Source organism: Anabrus simplex, chromosome 1 (assembly GCF_040414725.1).
Source record: "Anabrus simplex isolate iqAnaSimp1 chromosome 1, ASM4041472v1, whole genome shotgun sequence".
In the NCBI taxonomy this organism is placed as follows: Eukaryota; Metazoa; Arthropoda; class Insecta; order Orthoptera; family Tettigoniidae; genus Anabrus; species Anabrus simplex.
Window position 1 is genome coordinate 713042208 of NC_090265.1, and position 25463 is coordinate 713067670.

The 25463-nt window shown below is 38.6% G+C and overlaps 1 protein-coding gene across 1 annotated transcript in view; it reads right to left on the bottom strand.

The window, feature by feature from the left end:
• hdm (hold'em) overlaps positions 1-25463 on the bottom strand; it is a 179322-nt gene that overhangs the window by 17262 nt on the left and 136597 nt on the right. The window contains exons 7-8 of the mRNA XM_067146178.2: positions 18165-18315; positions 8845-9037 (exon numbers count right to left, since the gene is read on the bottom strand). Coding sequence (XP_067002279.2) covers positions 8845-9037; positions 18165-18315 — 344 coding nt within the window. The remainder of the gene's footprint in view (positions 1-8844; positions 9038-18164; positions 18316-25463) is intronic.

Sequence of the window (25463 nt, forward strand, 5' to 3'; positions counted from 1 at the left end):
AAGAGGAGAGATAAAACAAAACACACACATTCTACAAAATTTAAAATTTGATATGCTTATTGCTTGCCATGAATATTCCCTATGAAAGAGAAAAGTTTTTTCTCCCATCCTTTTACACAACATGCAGAACTGGTTGTGTTTTTTTGTCTTTTAGAACATACAGAAGTTCTCTTCAAAAGATAAAGAAGAGAACAGGATTCTAATGAAATAGGTAACAAAATAATTGCTTTCATTGACTCTAAAGTATGAGAGGAACACAATAGAAGATATATATACAGTAGAATTTTGTTATAGCGAGAATCCATAGGCGAAAAATTTACTCGCTATAGCGGATTGTCGTTATACCCGATTTTTATATAAAACTTAGAAGAACCCCCATACACATTAAAATCGGTATGGAAAGGCAATCAGTTTGTTCACAACTTGCGTCTCCGAGGATGATATCCACAGCTTACTTGTTTGTTATTTTTTGTGAAAGTGTGAGTTTAATTTCATTCTGAAAAAATTATAGTACCGTATTTCTCCGAATCCAAGACAAACCCCACTTTTTCCTACAAAAATTTAAATCAGGCTCAAAAAGTGCTTTGTAAAATAATATGAATGCCCTTTTGTACATTACACATTTTAGATGCCTAACATTGGCTTTCATTATGCCTTTTTTTAATTTTTTTTTTTTAAATTTTTTTTTGCGACTGCATAATTATTCTTTATTTCTGTGGGTTTCATGACCATTAACTTAAAATTGGCATCGTAATACCGAAGAGAACCCGTTGAAAATTTACCGGCAATACCTATTCCATGCATCTCTACAATAAGACGATCCATCAGGAAAATATTCTTGCTGCCTATAAAACGGTTACTTTTACTCAGCGTCAGATATAACTGGCTACCGCTATGCGCACATCTCGCTTGCCGGGTTCGGCCAACATCAGCAGCTAGCGATGTATAGGCCTAATCACAGGCGTTGAAGGTCAAGGAACGAGTTTATTGCGCCACGGTATGGCCATTTTGCCCTTAGTTTTTCATGCACATACCTCACAATTTCATCTTCGACTTCTTTAAAGTGTCCTTATCGCGGACTACTGAATGCATTTTTTGTACAGTACACATTTTTTAAGCTATCTTTGTCTTCATGCTAACGTCAAATATTGGCTTTAGTTAGGCATGCACAATTATTCTACATTTCCGAGTGTTTAATAACCATTAACTTAAAATTAGCATCATAATATCGAGGTGAACCCGTTGTTAATTTGCTGGTAATACCTGTTCCGCCTATATTTACGAAACGACTATCCATCACAAAAATGTTCCTGCTGTCTATAAAATTTAATATCACTAAGTGTCAGGTAGGGGCTGCCTGGCCGAGGCGGTAAAGGCGTGCTCGTTTCGCCCGGAAGGACGTGGGTTCGTATCCCCGTCAGGAAGTCGTAAAATTTTAGAAACGAGATTTCCAGTTCCGGAGGTGCATATGGCCCTGAGGTTCACTCAGCCTACACCAAAAATGAGTACCAGGTTAATTCCTGGGGGTAAAGGCGGCCGGGTATGGAGCTAACCACTCTACCCCATCACATGCCGGGGTTATGAATGATAGAAGCCTTTACCTTCCAGCCCTCCAAGGGCCTTCATGGCCTGTACAGAGATGATTTTGCTTTGCTTTTTTAAGTGTCAGGTACAGTAAATGCATTATAATTCTGCCACTGAGCAGCTGTGGCCTTTCTAAGAATTCAAAGGCTCACATGATTCGATGCCATTCTGCAGATTTGAGAAATGTTTTTGTAGAGGCTAATAGAATGTCATTCTCTCTTCACTATTTCCCAAGATCCAGTGACGTTACAGGTCACACACAGGCACTGTCAGCCTGTGAAATGCTTTATTCTTTTTCATACCTTTATTGGTGAAATTTCTGGTATTTCCAGTTTCCCACTTCAGCATTCAGCAGTAGTTGCCCATCATGTTCACAACCCATCTTGTACTCTTTACCTTCATTTTAGAACATTTTTCATTTGTTTAATAAGAATTTTCAAATTTTGAATAACTTACAAATTTTTGTCATTAAAATTCAGCAGCATTACAAAAAAAAAAAAAAAAAAAACTTACAAGAGAACCTGATGTGATGGATTTTTAAAGCATTATTTCTGTATTCAGCATGCAAAAATCTGTCAGAAATAGTAGAAAAATCCTATCCAGGTTTTTGGTTGCAGACCAATGCAACAAAAGCCTTAAATGGAATTATTTTTAACCACTTAATCCATCACTACCCATTTTGCAGACTTAGAGTGTAAAACATCTTCATCTTCACTGGTGACAGTAATCACGATTATATAGAAATCCTGTCAAATGAATGTTTCTAAACCTTCCATGCAGTCATTAACAATCCATATTTTGTCTTGTTTAAGATTCATAATAACTCAAATTCCATCCAGAAACATTATGGCTCTTTTTCCATCTTTGTACCCTCCTTGCTATGATACCAGTACCATTGCTTATTTTGCAATACAGTAGAATCCACTCCCATATAATTTTTGGAATAGCCCTAGATTTGACTTCCCCTTACAATTGGAAGGTTTAACATTTAAGCTGGGAATAAACTCTTCCTTATATAGAATTAACTCTAGCCATCAAATCTGTCAATATTAGTCTCATTATTTTCATGAGATCTCAGCAAGGTTTTTTGAAGTTCCATTCATGTGTTTTTCATCTGAAACCTTCCCTGTCACAATTTTGTATCAAAGCATATAGGTTTTCTCTTACTAGAAAAGATACAGCATGCTAACACAGCAGAAAGTTCACCAAGGTTTGCAGCTCTGATTGTTTATTAACTACAACACTATAATTGCCAATTTAAGTAAAAATGAAAAGTAACTGCATGATACACAAGACTATTAAAGGGGATTGAATATCTGAGGCTTGCCACATGGCCAGCATATGGCATTCTAGAGAAACCACTTCCTACCCTCTTCTCCTAGTTCACTCTTTAAGTGCTCTGTTGGAAGAATTCATTAACTCACTAAATAGATTACCGTACAGGATTTAGAAAGTGGAGTTCAAATAATTGGGAGAATGGACAGAAAGAGAGGCACTGTTAATGAGAATCAACAAGATGAACTTGGCATATAAACTAAATAGAACACTTACAAAAAAAGACTTCAATCAGGGCAAAACTCAGACAGTACCAGACAGTGATCTGTCCAGAGGCAATATATGCAACTGACATTAACAATCAGTTGTCGCAGCTAGCAATGTATAATAAAGAAGCGATCGTTTATTGTCAACAAGTTTTGTGTGTACGTGCATGTGGAGGGATGAAAAGAAGCAGCGTGGTTACCGCAGTATTTGCCAGTGGTATTCGTTACTGTAAGGCCGGGAATGCGAGACAACCCCTGATTTTTCGCATGAAATTCTGAGGGGAAAAAGTCTTGGATTTGGAGACATATGGTATCACTCAGAGGCTTCTGTGGCAAACATTTCAGATTTCTTCTTAAAACAGCGTCGCCTAACCTAACTGTATATGTATCATGAAAACATATTTGAAACGCATGTAGAGAAATGATAACCTCCTCGCTAAAAATTTACATGTGAATAGCCTTTCCGAAATGTAACGAGACGCGAGAAAATATGAACTATCCTCTGAAATCAGTGATGTACTCCGTCATATCTTGAGGTGTATCACATTCTTACTTAACTTCAGCCTTTATTTTTAACGAGTTAACAACTGCTGTCGGCCATGTTATTTACGTATTTATTATAAAAACATGTTATCATCTTTCATTTCGAATTTTCTTTAGATTACAGCAGTCGGCAGGTAGTACTAATCGACACCAACATCGCCTTCGAATTTCTACTAGAGAGCTTGCAAATGTACATAGTGAGAAAACTATACCTTACCGAAGACGATTGATCGTATTTTGTGGCAAAGGTTTCAGTTTTCTTATTCAAACAGCGTCACCTATCCTAACTTAACCGTAGGTACTATACGTATGATGAAAACACGCTTCAAGCGCCAGCAGAGAAATTATAACCCTCTCGTTATAAATTTACATGACAATAACCTTTCCGTAATTTAACCAGATGCGAGACCTCTGAAATGAATTATGCACTTTGCCATATCTCGAGATGTATCCCATTCTTACTTAAGTACAGTATTTAGCATTAAAATTAAGCGATCGTTTAGTCAGCCTTTATTTTTAACGAGTTAACAATAGTTATCGGACACGTTATTTACGCATTTATTACGAAAATGTCCTCTTACATTTTGAATTTTCTTTACGGAACAGCAGTCGACGGGTATTACTAATCGACCCCGACATCGCCTTCGAATGTCAACGAGAGAACTCACTAGTGGAAATAGCGAGGAAATGATACCGAAGGTAATCAATCACATGCAATATAATCGTTGGGGTGCATAAATATTGGTAACGGGAAAAATCGCGTGTGCTTAAGCGCTTGTAATAACGGATGCGTCAGTGACAGGGCTCTCGCTGTAACCGGAGGATAATACACAGTTTAATATAGGAATTTTGAAGGGACAGCAAAATATTGGCATTATACCGGGGTTCTTGTTATATGCCGTCTCGCTATAGCGGACTTCTACTGTACATTTCTCCCTTCCCTGTGGATGGAATGAAAGGATGTATTATTTATACCCCCTGCATGTCATAACAGGCTATATTTAGAGGGAAACAACCAAACAATTTGTATTCGCTTTCTCATCTTCTAATCCAAAAAAACCATGATATTGTGCTTTTCAGTTTATCGGCATATTGATTTTGTAGCCCTTTGCATGCCCACTGTAACGGTTCATATCACGTTACAAGTATTCATCTGTATTATTATTATTATTATTATTATTATTATTATTATTATTATTATTATTATTGTATCTGCAGTATTATTATTACTATTATTGTAACTATTATTACTGATTGATTCAATTCTATAATCTGAATTTGCTATGTATTAATTAATTATCGCTTGCTTTATTGTATTTAATTTATTGTGTGTATATATATGTGTGTGTGTGTGTGTGTGTGTGTGTATTCACATCAAAATAATGTAAAGTGAGACTAACTGCCTAATATCTGATATGGATAAGTTTTGTGAAACCTTTTGACATTGCAACATATGGTGCAATACTGTTACAGTAACTGTCGAGTCATCGCTCTGTCATTGTATGCATTTAGCGATGAGATCATATTTAGGGAGTTCCTAGGGTGCCTCAGGCTATTTCAACATAGTATGCAACATTTTTAGCTGGGTGGGAGTGACGTCATATCTATTCTGAGCTCTGACGTGGGTGTTATACCAGGTGTCAACTAATGTCTATATATATGAGCTGTATACTATTGCGGCATTCATTTGGATGGTGAGGCTCTCAGTCAGTCAAATGAGTTAGAAGAAGAGTGAGGCCACAGATGGTCTGTGAGTTCAGTTGGAGTAGTCAGTTGGATAGTTTAGCTGGTTAGAAGGAGATGAATGGAGAGACTTGCCATGAAGTCAATTGGAGTCAGTTGGAAGGAGACGAATGGGGAACAGTGATATGGATACGTAATCGTCAATGACCAAGTGGATTATATGTTCGGAGTGTGTTTTGTGCATCTATTCGGTTGAGTTCTTGTGTCAGTTAGGTGACAGCCGAATATTGAGTTGTCATACTACAGAATAACAGTTATCAGTGAATTACTTGTAAAGTTAATTGTGAAGTGTGAATATAATTTCAAGTCATGCTATATTTCGTTTGTGAAACTAAAAGGATACATCACCAAATTAGGTTTGAAATACCTCCAGCAGATACCAACTTAAAGGAATACATCGTAACAACACTCAAAGTGTTTGACGTACAGTGAGGGATAAATTTCTTGTACAACTTATAACAGTTTCCTACAGTTATAATGTCAGAGTTTTATATTATCTTTTGAATGATCGCAGTAAATCTCACTTGTTAAAGTCAATTTTTAAAGAATATATTTTGTAGTATCAAATATAATTGATTGTTTCATTTCTATATTAGATCGGATAACCTCACATTTTAATGGGGAAACCGAACCCAATCTCCTTTTCTCAGAACCTATATATTATGCTATCAAAGTAAACTTATTACCTCACACCCTAGATATATTCAAGACTCTCATTCTATTATGGTTACAATTATTTGTAGCTGACACACATCAACTATTGTATGTGTAAGTAATCAGGTAAGTACTAAGTGTGAGTACATAGTCCAACAATTGAGCATTTCATTTCATGAATATTTTAATATGTATTTAATTTGAATTCAGTTTCATATATTTTTAAATCAGTGAATATTAGTCACACCACGATTAGTATTTAATTGACGTAAATCACAGTTCATGAGAACTTTAATTTATTAGTTATTATAGTTTTCTTATGCAAACTTTAATTGGGAAAAATGAAAATCCACACCTTGTTTCTAGTCATTTGACCAGATCAGGAATGGCATGAATGAAGGCCCCATCTAGCCATGAGGATAGGAATTGCACCGGCTGCCAAAGCCTGTCACACTCCTCTGGGACAATGATTAATGACTAACAGATGAAATGATACTGCAGAGTGTTGCTAGAATGAAAGAGGACAGGGAAAACTGGAGTACCCGGAGCAAAAACTGGTCCCGACTCTACTTTGTCCAGCTCAAATCTCACATAGAGTGACTGGGATTTGAACCAGGGAACCCAGCAGTGAGAGGCCAGCACGCTGCCTCTTGAGCCATGGAGGCTTGCAAACTTTAATTTACAAAATGAAAACATAAATCTTATATTTAGATATTTTGGCATTTCAGTAGTTTTCATTTTTCATCACTTTATTATATATATTATTTCAGTAGTATAGATCCCTTTTGCGGCGCTCACAAGTAACCAGTCGTGATAAATGAGCATTCAAAAGAAAGAGAATAGAAATTAACAGTGGTGAATTGCATTCTAATTTCATAAATATTGATAATTTCTTTAAAAGAATTGTACAAGTGTGTGATTTGCAAGTACTGTTGCTGTAGGAAAATATGTGCCATCACTGCTGTCCACTTCACATTTTGGCTGCTGGGATGTCTGTTTTATGTCATTATAACATCCTGTAATTATCAGTTTTCATCTATTCCTTTAAACCATTAAACATTAACTCTTTTACAGGTTTTTCTTCTGTCATTTTGCATGGATTTGAGACACTGTAAATCAATGGTTTGAGTACTCAGATCGTATAACTGGTGAATGTTAATGCTAAGCTGTCAATCAATGGACTCAGCATGCAAATGATTTAAACTCATTTGTCTAAACAATGGTTTTTTTTTTACATTCCATACAAAAATGGCCAGATCCAGTAGTTGACAGGGGATGTCAATTTCTGGTGACTCATGGAATTTTGAGAACCAGTAGTTGACAGGCAGTGTTCATGCTCAATGAAGCTTCACTGTAAACAACTACGATTAGAATGAAGTCTGTGCTTAATGAACTTAATGTTTGTAGCTTATTTAGGTATATTCTGGGAATTACAACAATTTTTCCTGAACTGATAACTTTTGCAGTGACAGTGTAATGCACATGAGTTATGACCATCGGATCCCACTATCCCCTTCCATATGGTGTGAAGGCAGTTTTCCATTAAAATAACATGCTATGACTATTAATAAGTCTCAAGGCCAAACACTGCGAAGAGCAGGACTGCATTTGCTTGAGCCCGTGTATATTATATGTAACTTTCTCCAGAGTTAAATCTTTCAATAATATTTTCATTTCTATCTGCAAAAACGAGAAACAAGTTGTACTGGAAGACTGCATTGTCACTTCCAATGTTGAATTTAAGGAGGTACAGTAAATATAGACATAAAAAATTGTAAATAGTATGCTTGAAATAAAAACATAACAACCGTTTTCCTTAAGTATTATAAACCTATTCGGGAAAGTGTGGTTTATGAGCATGCAAGATTTCTTGCACAGGTCCGCTAGTCACTTCTACTCAGAATATCCGATATATCACCGCTAGCTGACAACTGCCTTCTGCGCTCCATGCTACTCATCTACTCACCTAGGATAAGGACAGACACAACGCGGAGTAACTTTTCAAGATCAATTATAATACTAACTTTTCAAGATAATAAAACTCGATTACCATTGAGAGAAAGAGCAACTCTTCATCTTTCCGACAGCATATAACATGTTAGTTCCATCTCTTGATGAATGTCTGAAACGCACACTCAAATATACTCGTGCTCGGCTCCATGGCTGCGAGCCATCAAGCTACGTCTTTTCAAGAACGATTGTAATATGAACTGTTCAAGACAATTAAATGTAATCATTGTTGAAAGAAAGAGTAACTCTTCCTCTTTCATACAGTATCTAATACAGTAAATCAGTGCCATCTCTCGGTGAATGTCTTGAAATATGTTCATAAAGCTACTCGTACTCGGCTCTACGGCCACGAGCCGTCAAGCTAAGTTACATCCTGTGAAAAATCGCATGCCTGGGAGCTGTCAGTATATGCCAATGAGTTAAAAACAACACAGCAATCAAAAGACACTGTGTACATACAGTTCATTCCCAACGTGAAGAGAGAGGCTATACTGCTAGTCCTCAGCATGGAGCAAGGGGATGGGAGCTCAGGAGCTGAGAAGCCCAGACTAAGCAGACCTTGCTGGCTGACTTGAGGCTGTACACCACTCAATAAAAAGAATGTAAGGATGAAAGTTCAACTCCTAAAGTAGGGAGCTACCTCATTTCAGATCACCCTAGATCTGGTAAATACAATTTTTACAAGTTTAGTGTATTAGTCGATTACAAGTTCCCAATTAATATATCCTTTTTTTAACTAAGCCAAAATTACTGTTCTATATTTACTGACCGAGCAATTGAGCACCCTCTCAGCAGCTGATCCAATTAGTCGGCAGTTCTCCAAGGAGCCTGTGTGATCTACAAGCGTGACACGCAGGTCAAAGGAAGTGTCCACCATTGGTGTACGAGCACCAGAACCAATAGGGCACTCCAAGTTTACACAGCAGCTGTTCTCATCCTCCAGTGGTAGCTGGCATCCAGAGCTGCAAATGATCCATACAGCAGAAAGAATGCATACACAAGATGTATAAGCTAAAATAACAAAAAATGTGTTAGGAGGAATTCCATTACAAATGACAATAAATCTCACAGGAAACGATGGTCTTAAAGAAATGAATAGTAGTACTATTGTTGTCAGGAATCATCTTACGATTTGTACAAAATTGTGTTAATTATCCTCCTAGTCAATACTTATTACTACATCTAATTAAAATGGCATTTCAGATAGACATGTTTGCCAGGTTACCACGGTGTCAGTTTTCTGTTCAGACAAAATTGTCTACGCTAAATTGATGACACTAATTCCAGACAAACCAGAGTATTAAATTCACTCTGGAAATGGAGAATAACAACTCGCTTAATTATTTAGACATAACAGTATCACACCATAATAATAACGACTTGACATTTAACATTTACAGAAAACAACTTATACTGCTAATACCATTAAAAAAAGTTCAGTACATCCTGAAGCTCACAATAAAAAAAAGCTGCCTACAACAGCATGTTAGAGAGAGCTATAAAAATTCTGTTCTCAAAGGAAAATTTTTAAAAAGTTTCAAGACCATCTGTGAAAAAGCCATGAGCAATGGATTTAGCACATAGTTTATAAATAAGCTAATTAGTAAACATAGACTCAAGCCCATAACCACTTTGGCAAAAGAGTCAAGAACTAAAGAAAATATGTCACATTCACATTTAGTAATAGTAATATACATATAATCACTAACATCCTAAGAAGACAGAACCTAAAAGTTGCTTTCAAAACCAGCAACACTAATGAAAAAATAGTATTTAACTCCCACACAGTAAATACACTAGTGTCCAAAAGTTAAGCATAATCACTAAACGAGGCCATACCACCTGATAGGAATGTCAGACAGATTGCTGAACAAACGGAAGCTGACTCACACACCATATGTCACAAAGCTAAGGTACACCTTTGACAACAACTAACAAAACTTGGCAATGCCTTCCACAAAAATATATGCTGTTAATAGGGTGTATGGTTACCCCTAAGAGCCACACATGCTTCACAGCAATGGTACATACTCTCTATCAGATGGTCCAAAAGCTCTTGTGGCAGTCGATCCCATTCCTCCGAAAGGGCAGTGTGAAGGTTTTGGAGGGTCCTTGGTGGAGGCTGACGGAATGCAATTCACCTCCCCAATGCATCCCAGGCATGTTCTATAGGATTCAGATCCGCAGACCTCGCTGGCCAGTCCATGCGATGAATGTCTTCCGCAGTCAGAAATCCATCCACCAGAGCAGCGCGGTGCGATCAGGCATTATCGTCCATTAAGAGGATGTCTGGACCAACTGCACCTCTGAAGAGTCAAATATGTGGTCTCAGTACCTCATCCCTGTATCTCTGAGCGTTAAAAGTGTTCCTCGGACCACCCATGAAGATGTGCAAGTCTGTACAGCCATTCAACATGATGTTGCCCCACACATTGACGGTACCACCACCACCATACTGGTCCCGCTCCACAATGTCTCTGTGGTTGTATCGGCTACCTGGTTCTCTTCAGATTAATGTGTGACAGGAATTGTTCTGCAAACTGAAGTGGGATTCATCTGCAAAGAGCACGTCTCCATTCATTCATGGTCCAGTTTCGATGTTGACGTCTCCATAGTAAACGGGCCAGTCTCTGTGCTGGAGTGTGTGGGACGCACACCGCTGGACGTCGGGCAAACAGCCCTGCTGTTCTGAGCCTCCGGTACACAGTTTGCCAGGAAACGGCAACCCCTGAGATGGCTGCAAGCTCCGCCGACAATTGTCTTGCAGGGAAGGCCAGATATCGGTCCTGCTGTGGGGTGGTTACCCTTGGTCGACCTGGTACTGGCCTATGACTAACATCTCCTGTATCTCAAAATCATCTCCAAAGCCTGGAAATGACACTTTGTGGCACATTCAAGGATACGGAAACTTCAGTCTGTGTCTGGCCTACTTCCAGGCGGCTGAGTATTTCTACCCTACAAAACGGGGTCCAAATGGCGTTGTTGTGCCATTATGCCATCACGTGCACCACGAGGCTACACTACACACACTATAACAGGGCAAACACGAATGAGGGAATTTAGGGCGCAGGCACTGGCTGTGTTTACCTTGCGGTTACGCCGCTAGTCAAAGCAGGGAACACTCCTTTCCTATAACGAGATAACACATAAGGTTGGTAGGTGTATATGTCGTGCGATTTGCGGTCTATTTCCTGTTGCCCTGCTTACTTGTAACGTATGCTTAGCTTTTGGATACAAATTCTGCGATATATAAACTGGAATGCCAGGGATGCAGTTCAACTTACATTGGCCAAACTGGCAGGAATTTCTTCATAAGATATATCGAACACCGTAATGCTTTAAAATACAATCATTTCTCGGCCATGAGCAACCATCATAAAGACCATAATCATAATTATACCACAATAGATCTAAAAATTCTACAATGTCAATTCTACAAGATCAATGCAAGAATCCAACCCTCAACTTAAATGAGATACATGAAAGGAAAAAAAAGTAATATGGGAAACTTTCATTCTGATTATTTTTAGTAAACAACAAGACCAGAAGAATACACAATTATTACCATCATAATCCCACATACTCCCACACTCCCGTAAGTCCCACCCCATTTTCCCACTCCACCTCCTCCTAACAACACGTTGCACATTTTGACTGTGGGAGCGCGTCAGTCGAGGGCTGGACTCCGCAGTCAGAAAACAAGTGTAGTACAAGCGGGCCATGTAACAAAAGTTAATTTCATTCATCAAAACATACCTTAAATGTTTCCTGTCAGTCACAGTTTTTAATTCTTTATTTGATTTTTATTATCCACTTTACAGACTAGAAAACAGACGGTTCAACCTCAATAACAACTTGCATAATATCAGCCTATGATTGAACATAATAATAAAGTCACTGTTGTACAGATACATTTGAACTGCATCAGGGAACAAGGAGAATACTACAACAAAAAAGACCTCCTGCTCAAAAACTGTTTTAATGACCATCACTTCATATTTTTAATTTTCATGTTTTTTAAGGAAAACTTTTTAACAAGCACTTCATATTGTGTTTCTAATGTTTTTAGTTTATTATATATATTTTACTGACAATGACCCTACGTTGGGTCGAAACATGTATATCTGAAATTTCATCTTAATTGGATGTAGTATTAAGTATTGACTAGGAGGATAATAATTAACACAATTTTGTACAATTTGTAAGAAGTTCAACCATCAGTACAGAACTAACATGAGATTTACAGTCTTTAATTTGAGAAACATTGAGCATTTTGAAGAAGGAAGAATATTCTTTTGTAATACTTAAGAATTAAGTGATTTGTTGTGTGGGTTGGGTCACGTCCAAGTACATGAACCACAGGCAACGGCTGAGTGGCCTAATAAGTGGTCCTGAGAGTGGGGATACCAACTGTTGTGGAATGGGAATGGGCATCTCGGACATATTCCGGGTTGAGACCTTCCTTGTGCTCAGGCAGCTAGAACTATACAATCCAACGGTGATTCCTAACCCATTAGAGGAGAGATCTTTGACTATGCATAAGTAGGGCAGCATCCTGATTCACATAATTTTTACCAACCTCAGAATATTTTAAGCAACCCTTGGACCCTTGGGAGTAACAGAGTCCCACTTCCATTTGACAGGCAAGGGACTTCTTGGGAACAACTTAGTGAATGAAATGGAATTTGATGGGGATCAATATTAATAGGGCTTATGAAAGAATGGAAATAGCTGTCGGCAAAGAGATACTTCTGGATGTGTTAGGAGTTAATGATATTTGGGTGTTCTTAATACGTGTTAAAAAGGGAAGGGCAGAGTGTAGGGTAGAACTGTTCATCATGAATACTACTGCACACAACATAGTTACTTAACCATGTAAACGAGAGAATGATGTGGGTAGATTGAGGAATGGGAGGAGCTAGGACTAGAATTGTCTCATTCTGTTCACCATGTGCATGTGCAGATGAGGATGGAATTGACAAGTTTAATAATAACAATGACGTGAGACCTCCCAAGAGACCTGGTGCAGATCTTTCGAGTTGATGCCTTACAGGCGACCTGCGCATCTATGAGGATGGGGCCCTGCTTAAATTGAATTCTAATGATGAAGACGGAACACACAACCAGCCCCCAAGCCATCAGAATTAACCAATGAAGGTCAGATTCCCCAACCCGTTCAGGAATCAAACCGGAACCCCCTGGACCAAAGGCCAGCACACTAACCATTCTTTATTTCTTCTACTTAAGTTGCATGGAGTCGGATGACAAGTTTAATGAAGCACTGAGTGGCATCTTAGGTTCAACAGCAAGGATAGGATAGTGCTAATGGGCAATTTCAATGTGAGGAGTTGAAAACAGAACTGAAGGATATGAGGTGATTAGTAAATGTGGAGAAGATATGGAAAATAATAGGAATGGGAAGAGCTTACTGGACTTCTGTGTCAGTATGGGGTTAGCAGTTATGATTACATTAAGTGTAAGGTTATTCACTGCTGCCCCATGGAAAGGAGCATCAGACCCATAATAGACTATATCATAACCGACTTTGAATTCAGGAAATCTGTTAGGAATATGTGCGTTTTCCAGGGATTTTTCAATGACACATTCCACTATCTGGACTGCAGTATACTAAGTATCTCTAGGCATAGGATAGAGAAAGTGAAATTTGTTTGCAGAGGAATAAGGACAGAAAATCTCCAAGACGAGGAAATTAGCCAGAAGTACATGGATATGATTAGCAAAAAGCTCCAAACAATAGACAATAAGCAGGTTCAGGATACAGAAAGAGAATGGATGGTATATAGGGATCCTGTAGTAGAAACAGGAAGGGAATGTCAAGGAGCAGCTGTGTGTAAAGATGAGAAAAGTGAACATCTTGGTGGAATGATGAAGTGAGAGTAGCTTGTAAATGTAAAAACAAGGTTTATCTGAAATGGCTCCTAACAAGAACTGGTGCAGACAGGGAACTTTATGTAGATGTAAGAAAATGAGCAAAACAAATAACTGTTCAATCCAAGAAGAAGCCATGGGAAGATTTTGGTAATAATCTTCAAATAAAATCAAAATCTCTTTATTTGCAAATGAGGTGTCTACCTCAGTGGCAAATGGTACATTAAAATACATTATTGTCAAGCACTAAACTTTAAATTAACAAGAGAAGAAAATTTTCCTAGAATACAATATTATACAATTTACGCTAACCATTTTTTCTATTAAACATGCAGCTCATCCTTAATAAATTTATATTGTTTACAAAACATAGTCTTACAAGCATAGTCAACTCATATACAGTATGTGGAATTACTTCAAATAATACTATACAACTGGTATAAGATTAAAATTTACATTGCATTTATTTATTTATTTTTTACCCATTTTGGAACCTAAGTAGCATAAGGACCTGCTGCGTCTTAACCAGAGCCCCTTTTGCCACCACTTTTCAGAGTTCCTGAAGGGCCTTCACAGCTGCCATAGTGGTCCCAGAGCCCTCGAAGTCCCCACTGTATTTCACCCCAACAGGCAGTCTCCTACTTGGGCTGTCCAAACTCCTTAGACCAGGGGATGGAATTAATTCATTCACACACATTTTTTATTTACAATAACCTGCACTGGTTGAATGCCCTCTAACATTTCATTTATTTTCTCTGTTGCTGTTTATTCTCTTCTTGAATATCTGTACAGATTTTGGAAAAGGATCAAACACTACCCCTGGTAAACTGTTCCACTCCTTCACGTCCTTCCCAATGAATGAAAATTTACCCCAATCGCTTCTGCTAAAATTCCTTCTAAATTTTATACTTGTGGTCAGTCCTGCCAATATAATTATTCTCCAACTGAAGCCTCTCACGGATATCTTCCCATGCTTCTTCTGTATAGGCTCTATATAATCGTATAAGTCTAGTTTTCTCCCTTCTTTTACTTAAAGTTTCCCACCCAAGTTCCTTTAATATTCCTGATATACTACTCTTTCTCCTGAAATCCCCTGTTACAAATCTTGCTGCTTTCCTCTGCACCCTATCTATTTCTTTTATTAGGTATTCTTGATGAGGATCCCAAACACTGTTTGCATATTCCAATAATGGATGAACAATACTTAAGTAACTTTTCTCTTTTAATTCTTTGTTGCATCCTTTAAGTAGCCTCATTATGACATGTAACAATCTGTATGCTTTCCCAACAATGTCATCCACATGACCCTTCCAGTGCAAATTACTTTCAAATCTGACACCTAAGTATTTGCACTTGCCATCTTTTGGAATGACTACCTCATCCAAAGTATATTCAAATTCAGTTTTAAAGCTCCTGTTTGTAAATGTTGTAACAGTTGATTTGCCTCCATTAACCTTCATATTATTTTCTTCAACCCATTGTTGGATACTCTCAAGGTCCCTTTGTAATTCTGTACAATCCTCAATGTTATTTATTTCCCTACAAAACAATTATGTCATCTGCATACAATCTTATTTTTGATGTTATATTATTCCCTAAATCATTTGCGTATATTAAGAAAAGTAAAGGACCGATTATACTACCCTGTGCAATTCCCTTCCAAACTTTCTCTTCCTGCGATACATTATTTCCTACTTTGACTTTCTGAACCCTTGAATTTAGAAATGTTTCTATCCAATGTGTAATCCTTACATCCAATCTTATTCTCTCCAATTTCTTTAATAATATTCCATATGTTCCACTCTATCAAAGGCTTTGGAAAGATCTATGGCTATGCAATCTAACTGGCCTCCTGAATCCAACTGATCTGATATGTCCTGCTGAAATCCCACCAGTTGTGCCTCACAAGAAAATTTCTTTCTAAATCCATACTGGCTCCTCATGAACCAATTTTTATCACCACATATCCCTCTGATGTACTTGAAAGGCATGGTCAAGCAGCAGAGAAACCTTTCTGGAGAGTAATAAAGAATCTTGGAAAAGGAGGGAAAAAGGAATTTTGAGTAAATCAGGTGAACTCACGATAGATCCTAGGGAATCATTGGACCGGTGGAAGGAATCTTTTGAAAATCTTCTCAACGTACAAGGAAAACTTTCTGTTGATGTGGCAAACAACTGAGCTCATGCAGAGGAGGATGATGGTGCCAGTGAAATTATGTTTGAGGAATTTGTAAGAATGATAAATGAAATCCATTGTCATAAAGCAGGAGGGATAGATGAAATAAGACCTGAAATGGTGAAATTTAGTGGGAATGCAGGGATGAAATAGCTTCACAGAGTAATAAGATTAGCATGGAATGTTAGTAAGGTACCTTCTGATCGGACGAAAGCAGCAATTGCACCTATCTATAAGGGAACGGTGCAACAGGCTTCGGCAGCCAGCAAAATTCCTATCCTTGCCGCTAGATGGGGCTTCACTCATTCCATTCCCGATCTGGTCAAATAACAGGAAACAAGCTGTGGATTTCTTTATATATTATATATATAATATAATATAATATATATATATACAGTATAATAAGGGAACAAATGGATTGCAGCAAATATGGAGGTATGTTAATCAATATAGGCGTACCAGGCAAGGTGTTCACTGGTATTTTGGAAGGGAGGGTGCAATCAATGGGTAAGAGTAAGTTGGATGAAAACCAGTGTGGTTTCAGACCAAAAACGAGCTGTCAGGATCAGATTATCAGTATGTGCCAGCTAATTGAAAAATGCTATGAGAGAAATACAGTTATATTTATGTTTCAAAGATCTAGAGAGGCACGTGACAAAAAAGAGTACTGAGGGAAATTTTCCTTCTGATTAGTGTTACCAGCAGATGGTTGTGAAAGTGCACTTCCTCTTAAAATGATAATCTCTGCCACCAACACCAGACAAGGTTAGCAGTTGGTCCAATAGAAAGACACTTGTATGACAGTCACTATAAAGCCATGCTCCTTTGTGGCTGTCATTCTTTGAAGAGTGTGAACTCCATCAGGGACTCTCAACCTGGGAGTGTAGCTTGGTGATCATGAGACCTCTAGCTGGGTATAGCATTGTTTCACTTGTGCCAGACTCCTCACTTTAATCTGTCTTATCCAACCTCCTTTGATCAACCCTTGTTCTCTTCCGATCCTGACAGTATTAGGTTTGCGAGGCCTAGAGAGTCTTTCATTTTTCACATGTTTCATGGTCCTTCCCTTTCTTTTGCTAATACAGTATCTTGTTCTTCAAATGGTCAGACCTTGTCCATTCTTTACTTTGAGTATTGTTTATAGTTGATGGTTACCCAGTAGTATTTTTTTTTAAACAATTATCACCAGCACTACCAACAATGAATATGAACTTCTTTTATTTCTGCTTGACTTGTTTAACAATCATCTTCATAGAGAGAGTTGGAAAATAGTTGGTTCGAACCCCACTGGTCGCAGCCTGAAGATGGTTTTCCTTGGTTTCCCAATTTCACACCAGGCAAATGATGGAGCTATACCTCATTTAAGGTCACGATCACTTCCTTTTCAGTTCTAGTCCACCCCTACCTCAACGTAAGACCTTGTCTGAGTTGATGCAACATAACGTATTCTTTTGACTAAAAGTAACTGAATGTCAGCCTCAAAATGCAAATTTTCCATGCTTTATGTTATAAAATTGTTACTGTATTAGACAATAATTAATTTGGTATCCCTTCAACTGTTTTCACTCTTAATAATAATAATTTAGTGTGGCTATTTCTAGCCGAGTGCAGCCCTTATAAGGCAGGCCCTCCGATGAGGGTGGGCGGCATCTGCCATGTGTAGGTAACTCTGTGTTATTGTGGTGGAGGATAGTGTTATGTGTGGTGTGTGAGTTGCAGGGATGTTGGAGACAGCACAAACACCCAGCCCCCGGGCTGTTGGAATTAACCAATAAAGGTTAAAATCCCCAACCCGGCCGGGAATCGAACCCGGGACCCTCTGAACCGAAGGCCAGTATGCTGACCATTCAGCCAACGAGTCGGACTTTTCACTCTTAATGGATATCAAAATGCTTGAACTTCTTCCTGAAATGAGCCAGTATATCTGCTGACATTGGTTTCTCACATTTAAGCACTTTTACATGAGCACAGGCGTTGGGCACATAGTTGACAATGCTACATAGCTAAAATAATTATTCCCTCACCATCTGGAAACTATAACACGTGAGCAGCCATCCAGGTTAAGATTGTTGATCAGACAGTAGATGAGGGCTGTGAACTGAGCGTCATCCTGGCTCCGATCCATAGCTCGGTCTAACAGTTGTTGTACCGTCATCACCTGACGGATACTTGATGCTGTTAAATGACAAAATTGTATCCATGAGCAAATCATGGCATTTAGTTGTAACTATATGCTTTCTTATAAAACATTTAATAATTACATTCTGACTTCTACACTTAATTTACAACAACAATTGGCCCACTCTATTATCAAGGACATATTTCAACATTGTTCTCACTCACTCACAGGAAGAACTAGTGTATTTACTCCAATCAGATTACAAAAAAAAAGAATAATAATTAAAAGAGCATTAGGGTTAGTCACAAACATCTACAACAAAAAATCCATGTCAATACATACAAAAATTTGGCATTACAACACAGTCATAAAACCAACAGTCCTTTATGCAAGTGAAACGTTGGCACTCAACAGAAAGCAAAAACTTGAAGAAATCAAAAAAGATGAGAGGAAGATCATTAGGAAAATCTTAGGAGCAAGATACACCCAAGAAGGTTACAGTCAATCAAACAAACAGAAAAGTTCTCAAACATTGAAATTGACATTAGGAAAAGACAAATGAAATTCTTCGGCCATCTGACTAGATTACCAGAAAATCGATTGACAAAAAGGATAACAGATTATGTAACTTCGCTTAAGAACTCAACACCCTGGCTTAATGAACTTCGAAAGGACCTAAAAAACGCAAACATAAGTTCAATAGACATCCTAGAAAGTGACACAAAATAAACAACTGGGAAGTCACATGAGAGCAACTACAACAAATCAGTAAAGACCAAAGTGGTCGACAGAATGTAAACAAGCCTTCTTGGAAAGAATGAAAACCTATTGGAAAAACAAGAACAACCCACAGAAGAAATGATTGAGTTATTTGCTTAACATCTTCCAATATTGGGAGAATTTGCTACTGCTACTAATAATAATTTATTTATTTACATTTTATGGCCTTCATTGGACCACTCTAGCCAACTTTATACAAAGAATTTTTCAGTTTCCTGTCAGCCCAGTACTTCTTCATTCTCTCAGATCTTATCTTCCTTTCTTCATCAGAAATCACCCTTCCTATTGTCTGCTTGTTGATTCTGGTTTGCAGTCTGGTTTGCCTGTCTGTGAGTTTCCTGATTTTGTCGGTTTTGTTTCTTAGGTCTTCCACTGTAATTTGCAGTTCATCCATATCTTCCTTGATTTCTGTAATCCACTTAATGTTGCACTTCCTATTCCATAATTTTTCTGTTATTCTCTTGATGATCCTGTCCTCTGGTATCGTGATTAGATGTCCAAAAAATGAATTGTGTTTCTTCCTGATTGTGCTTTTTACTGGTTCTATAATAATAATAATAATTTTTATTTTTTATTTTTTTTAATGAGGGAAGTGTAGGAAATCTTTCATTAGACACTTGTGAGGGTCTGCACTCCACAAGCGTGTGAGATTCCTACTCACTAAAACCCACACACCCTTTTCCCATGACGTATACCTCCACCCCGGAAACGCTCTCGCATTACTTCAGGGCGGTGTCGTGCTAATTTCTTAAGTTTCGTCTTCCTTATTTCTCCTTACTGCCGTTCATGAGCATTCATATCTTTCTTTTTCTGATGCAGGATGCCTTCTACATATACTGCTATCTGATCCCAAGATTCTTGGTTTCGTAGCATCGCCTGCACAATAGTTTCTGGCGTCAACTCTCCTTGCTCAGTATATAAACATCTTCTCTGAGTTGACCAATGACAGCATACGAAAAATGTGTGAAATACATCGTCTATATCATTGCAATAAATATACGCCGAGTCGCTCACTCTACCTACTCTATGTAGAAATTTCCGGAAGTATCCGTGACCCGTCAATAGTTGCGTAATGTAAAAGTTAACCTCGCCATGAGCTCGGGCAACCCAATCAGCTAGGCGTGGTATCAGCTGCTTAGTCCATTTTCCTCGAGGATCTTCCTCCCATCTTTGCTGCCACTGCTCCATTCGTTGCCTATAAGCTAGCTTTTTAGCGCGCTTCTTTCCAAGCTCTCCTTGAGTTCGCCAGACTTCCTGTCTCTCTAAGGCAAGTAAATCAATCGGTGCTACCGCTGCTATCGTAAGGACCGCAGGTTCGGATACTGTACGATATGCGCTTGTAATACGCAAAGCTGATCTCCGCTGTACCGCAGCTATCCTTCGCCGGTATTTTTCAAACTTCAGAGATTCAGCCCAGACTTTGGCACCATATAGAAGTGTCGAGTGAACTATCGACATCAGAAGTCGTCGTTTGCTAGACTTTGGACCTTTAACGTTGCTCATTAATCTACTCAGCGCAATCGTTGTTTTCACCGCCTTATCTGTTACCCGTCTGATATGATCCCAAAAAGTAAGTTTGGTATCAAGTGTCACTCTGAGATACTTTATACTTCTAGATGTTTCGATTTCTGTTTGTCCAATATACATTGGAATGACGGTCGTGATCCTTTTTCTTGTCAAGAGAACAATCTCTGTTTTATGATCTGCAAGCTGTAATCTGTGATTCGCCATCCAATCTTTCACCCGTCGCATTACTTGATTTAGCTTAAACTGAGCCAACTCCAAATTTCGAGCAACTATCAAAACAGCTATATCATCAGCATAGTCCACTAGCATTGTGTCTTCCGGCATCTCTAACCTCAACAATCCATCATACATTATGTTCCACAGATTTGGGCCAAGGATGGACCCTTGTGCTGCACCAGCTGTGAGCCGTTTCACTCTCTGCCCATCTTCTGTGTGATATACTAGAGTACGATCTTTCAAATAATTTTTCATTATTCGCATGAGATACTCCGGTAGTTTGAAAGTATTTTGAAGTGCTTCCAATATATCATTCCAACTGATCGAGTTGAAAGCGTTCTTAACATCAAGAGTCACAAGGAGTGTCACTTTTCGAGAGTGATGATTACCCATTTGTGCCCTTTTAGCTGTATTCAGCACTTCCCATACTGCATCGATTGTCGAATGCCCTCCTCGAAAACCATGTTGACGATCAGAGAGGTCCCCAGCTAGTTGAACTGCTGAAAGTATTCTTGGCTGCAAAAGTTTCTCTAATCCTTTACCAGCAGTATCCAGCATACATAAAGGCCTATAGCCCCCAGATCTTCCTTTGCTTATTAAAACTAGCCGAGCTGTTTTCCAGCGAACACTGAACACCCCCGATAGCAGGCAGCTATTGTACATTTTCAGCAGTAGTTGTGGACAGAAATCTGCTATCAGCTTTAATATCTCTGCTGGAATACTACCTGGTCCTGGGGCCTTTTTATTTCTAAGGGATCTAATTGCTCTCGTCAATTCTTCTCGTGTAAAAAGTGGCACATCATCTATGAAGTCATCATCATCAGCAGACCTCTCACGATGATCTGGGAATAGTGTATCCACAATATCCTTCATTGCATTTGAGTCCATGATCAGGTTCGAGAAACTTCCAAGTTTCTTCATAACGATCTTGTATCCTAAACCCCATGGATCGTCATCCACTTCTTTAGCCATTTTCCACCATCTGTCGACTTTACTCTTTTTGATAGCATTTCTCAATTCTTTCTTCGCCGACTTATACTCAGCTGTGAGTGAGGTGTCTTCTTGGCTGACTTGTGCTCTCTGTGCCTTCCATCTAAGTTGCAGACAACGTCTTCTCTGATCAGCAATACCTTGGGTCCACCAGTACGCTGAACGCTTCTTGTTTCGTGATGTTTTACGAGTCATGGAAAGATCACATGCTCTCCGAATAAGCTCCATAGTGAGCTCAACACATTTCTCAGCGGCTTCTTTCCTTTTATAACAACATATTTGTTCTGTTATACAATCCATTTCATTTCTTAGGATAGCAAGAAATTTTTCTTTGTCCATACTTTTTATATTCCACCGCGTTGGTTCATACGATGTAATATTAATCTGTGAAGTTTCAGTAAGAATACAAAAAGTAATGTACTGGTGATCACTTCCCGTGTATTCTTCAATCACCCGCCAGTCATTGATATTCGACACGATGTCCTCAGATACAAAAGTCACGTCCGGTATGGTTTCTCTACAGCCCGGTCGTCGAAAAGTTGGCACATTTCCAATATTAGTGACCGTCAAACCCAGCCTAGCGGCCATCTCCATAGTTCGGCGCCCTCTAGAGTCATACTGTGGCATACCCCATTTTAGTGCATGGGCATTGAAATCACCAGCCACGATTAAACCGTTGCCGAAACCTTGTAATACGTCCTCTAGGCCGGCCAGCTTAGCCTGAAATTCAAATACTGACTCATTTGGCGTAAAGTAACAGCTCACTAAAGTATATCTACCAGTGCGGACCCAAACAAAACCGTTTCCGCATCCTTGGTTTGATACAGAGCATCTACCCAAATCTGGTATCCAAATTGCAGCTGTCCCACAATTATCCACGAACCATCCTGGGTGGTCTCTGTCTTGATAAGGTTCACTGAGAAGAAATACGTCTACTCCTATCTCAAAGGTCATCTGCGTCAAAAGATCATTGGCAGTTCTACTCCTGTGCATATTTGCCTGAATAATCTTCATCATTTACTGCTAGTTTTAGCCTTTTCGAGAGCTTCACGAAACGCTGTGCAGGCTTTTGAGCCAAGTACATGACTTCGATTAGCTTCGTTGACATTAATGTCTGTGCAAATTATGCATCTCGGATTTGCTTTGCAACCTACCACCCTATGCCTGGCTTCTCCGCACTTAAAACAAATTTTTCTTCTATCTGCACCTTTGCAGTTTCATGCATGGTGTCCATACGAAAGACATCGGAAGCAGCGAGATACCACGATCCTTTTTTGGATTCTACAATCCAACCATCCTATTTTAATTTTGCCCATATCTAAAAGTTTCTGGGCCTCCTTATCTTCTATCTCAATGATAGCAATTTTTTGCCCTCTGCTGTTCGGAGTATTAATTGAGACTTTCAGTTCTCCTTCGAAATTCTGAAGATCCTGACTTACAGCTTCCTCTACATTTAAAGCAGTGGTGATACTGTCCATGTCCCGAATTTCCAAGGTAGTGCAGGGAGTTAGTCTTCACATCGCCATCCGTTCTAAGGACATCCCTTAAAGATTTATTAAAATTGTCCCTGTTCTCGTTTTGTGTGTCTTTATTAAAAGTGAGAAGAATCACACTGGTCTGAGTTTTACGAATAGATCGAATACTCACACCGCTGTCGTCCGGTTTTATTTTACTCCGAATACCCTGCAAAACATCTGCAAAAGTCTTGCCGTTTGTTGGTTTGATAAGGACAGCATCAGAACGATCCCTTGATTTTAAATGGGTCTGTTTATCTTGTTTTTCCCCACTATCGATGACCTCCATTCTGCCAGAATCTTCCTTATGTGTTAAAGGTTGGATATCTTTATCCTCCTTCAATTCCTTCTTCTTGTTTTTTTTTTTTTCTTTTCTTGTAGGAAATCTCGACTCATTTCTCCTTATCTTTCTACTCCCCGTTCGTCACTAACTGTGTCGTAGACAATTCATTTATATCTACGGTTGTTTGTTCCCGTTTTAGATTTTCCCTAGCTCCCTTCCAGGATGTCCTGCATGCTGCTCCAGCATCGAGAGCTTCCTCCAATTTTCGCAATCCATTCTGGATTTCCAATTTAAGGTTCTTAAGCAGAATAGCTAGAATGCTTTTCACCAATGCCCTAGCGATCTCAAGATGTTCCTCTTCTTTACGCTGTTCCTCCATTATTATTTCCTCACTCCTCCCAGTAGGTACTTGCGTCATATTCTGTGTCCCAATACTGGCACATTCAAGTACGTTTGCACTCCTATTCTGACACGAAAGAGAGAGCTCTACCGAATCTCTCTGAACTTCTGCCTCTGTCATCATGCAAGAAAGGATTCTAACTGGCCGTGACTGAGCCGCGGCAGCGAAGGATCCTTTCTTTGATGTCGTATATTCCTTGAAAGCAACTTATAACCTAAATACTGAATGATGAAACACTTATCTACAATTAATTTGTCTACAAGTCAACGAAATAATTTGATGAAGTTGTAAAACAATACTACAGGTACTAGAAGAATATTCTAGCTCAACTTCTAGTGACGCATATCATTAATTACTTACGAATTCAACATAAGAAGTACACACACATATTCACCCATCTTTCCGTTATGCAATATAATAATAATAATAATAATAATAATAATAATAATAATAATAATAATAATAATAATAATAATAATAATAATAATAATAATAATAATAATAATAATAATTGTACCGGGCGGTACACCTCCACGCCGCGAATTCAAATATTGCGCCAGTTGAAATCCCTCTACAGGAGGGAGCCTGAACTTTAACAATCTGTATTAAATCAAAAGTTTCTCGGAAGATGTCTCTACTGTGAATTTTGAAGTGTTCTGAACTATGTCTGTTTCGATTTGTATTTGTTTGCTCTGTAGTAAGAAATGTGAACATTCTCTTCTAGATGGCACTACTTAAGAACTATAATTGTGCACCCTAGTGCGAAGTGAAGGAACTTTTTTTTTTGAAGAAATTTGGTATTCATAAGTTTGTTCTTTGTTAAATTTCTTTCATTCATTTTTTGGGTTGGCAGTATAACCCTTCTCTTTCCGCCAGTTTTGAATTTGACCAATCAGTAATTTTTGTAATTAATTTTCCTCCAATCATAGCTTTCTTCCTCAGGTTTCCATGTGTAATTCCTTGTCTACCAATAAAGTTGAAGGGGTGTGTCTTTTTCATTCTTGAAAGGTCTCGAATTTTCCACGAGGGTATAAAAACTGCTGATTTTTTGGTCTCGGGGCCACTTCAGTAACATCTTTCGCAGTGTGTGAACATATATAGCAGGGGGCAGGAAGCGCCTCTTTCTCCAAGCAGCGATTCATCTACAAGGTAATGGCTTGTTAACATCTTTATGTCTTGCTAGCTCAGCAGTTTTAACCCGCGGGGGGAAGGTTCGAATCCTTTTTAATGTAAACCTTACTATATTCATGTAAATTAGCCGCAAGTTGGGATAGAGTCTGCTTAACCCTCTCGAACTCCCCTTCATTTTGAATTTGAGGTGACTATGTTTTTGTAACCATTTTTCTCTTCCTTCTTAAAGTCTTAAACTTATTTGCCAACTAGTCACCTCCCTAGTATGGGATTAGCCCCTGTATAACTGGCCGAGTGCCACCTAGGTTTTAATAAGTTTCATGTAGGAGTGCAAGCTACGCCTCCAGTCAATTTGTTTTTTGG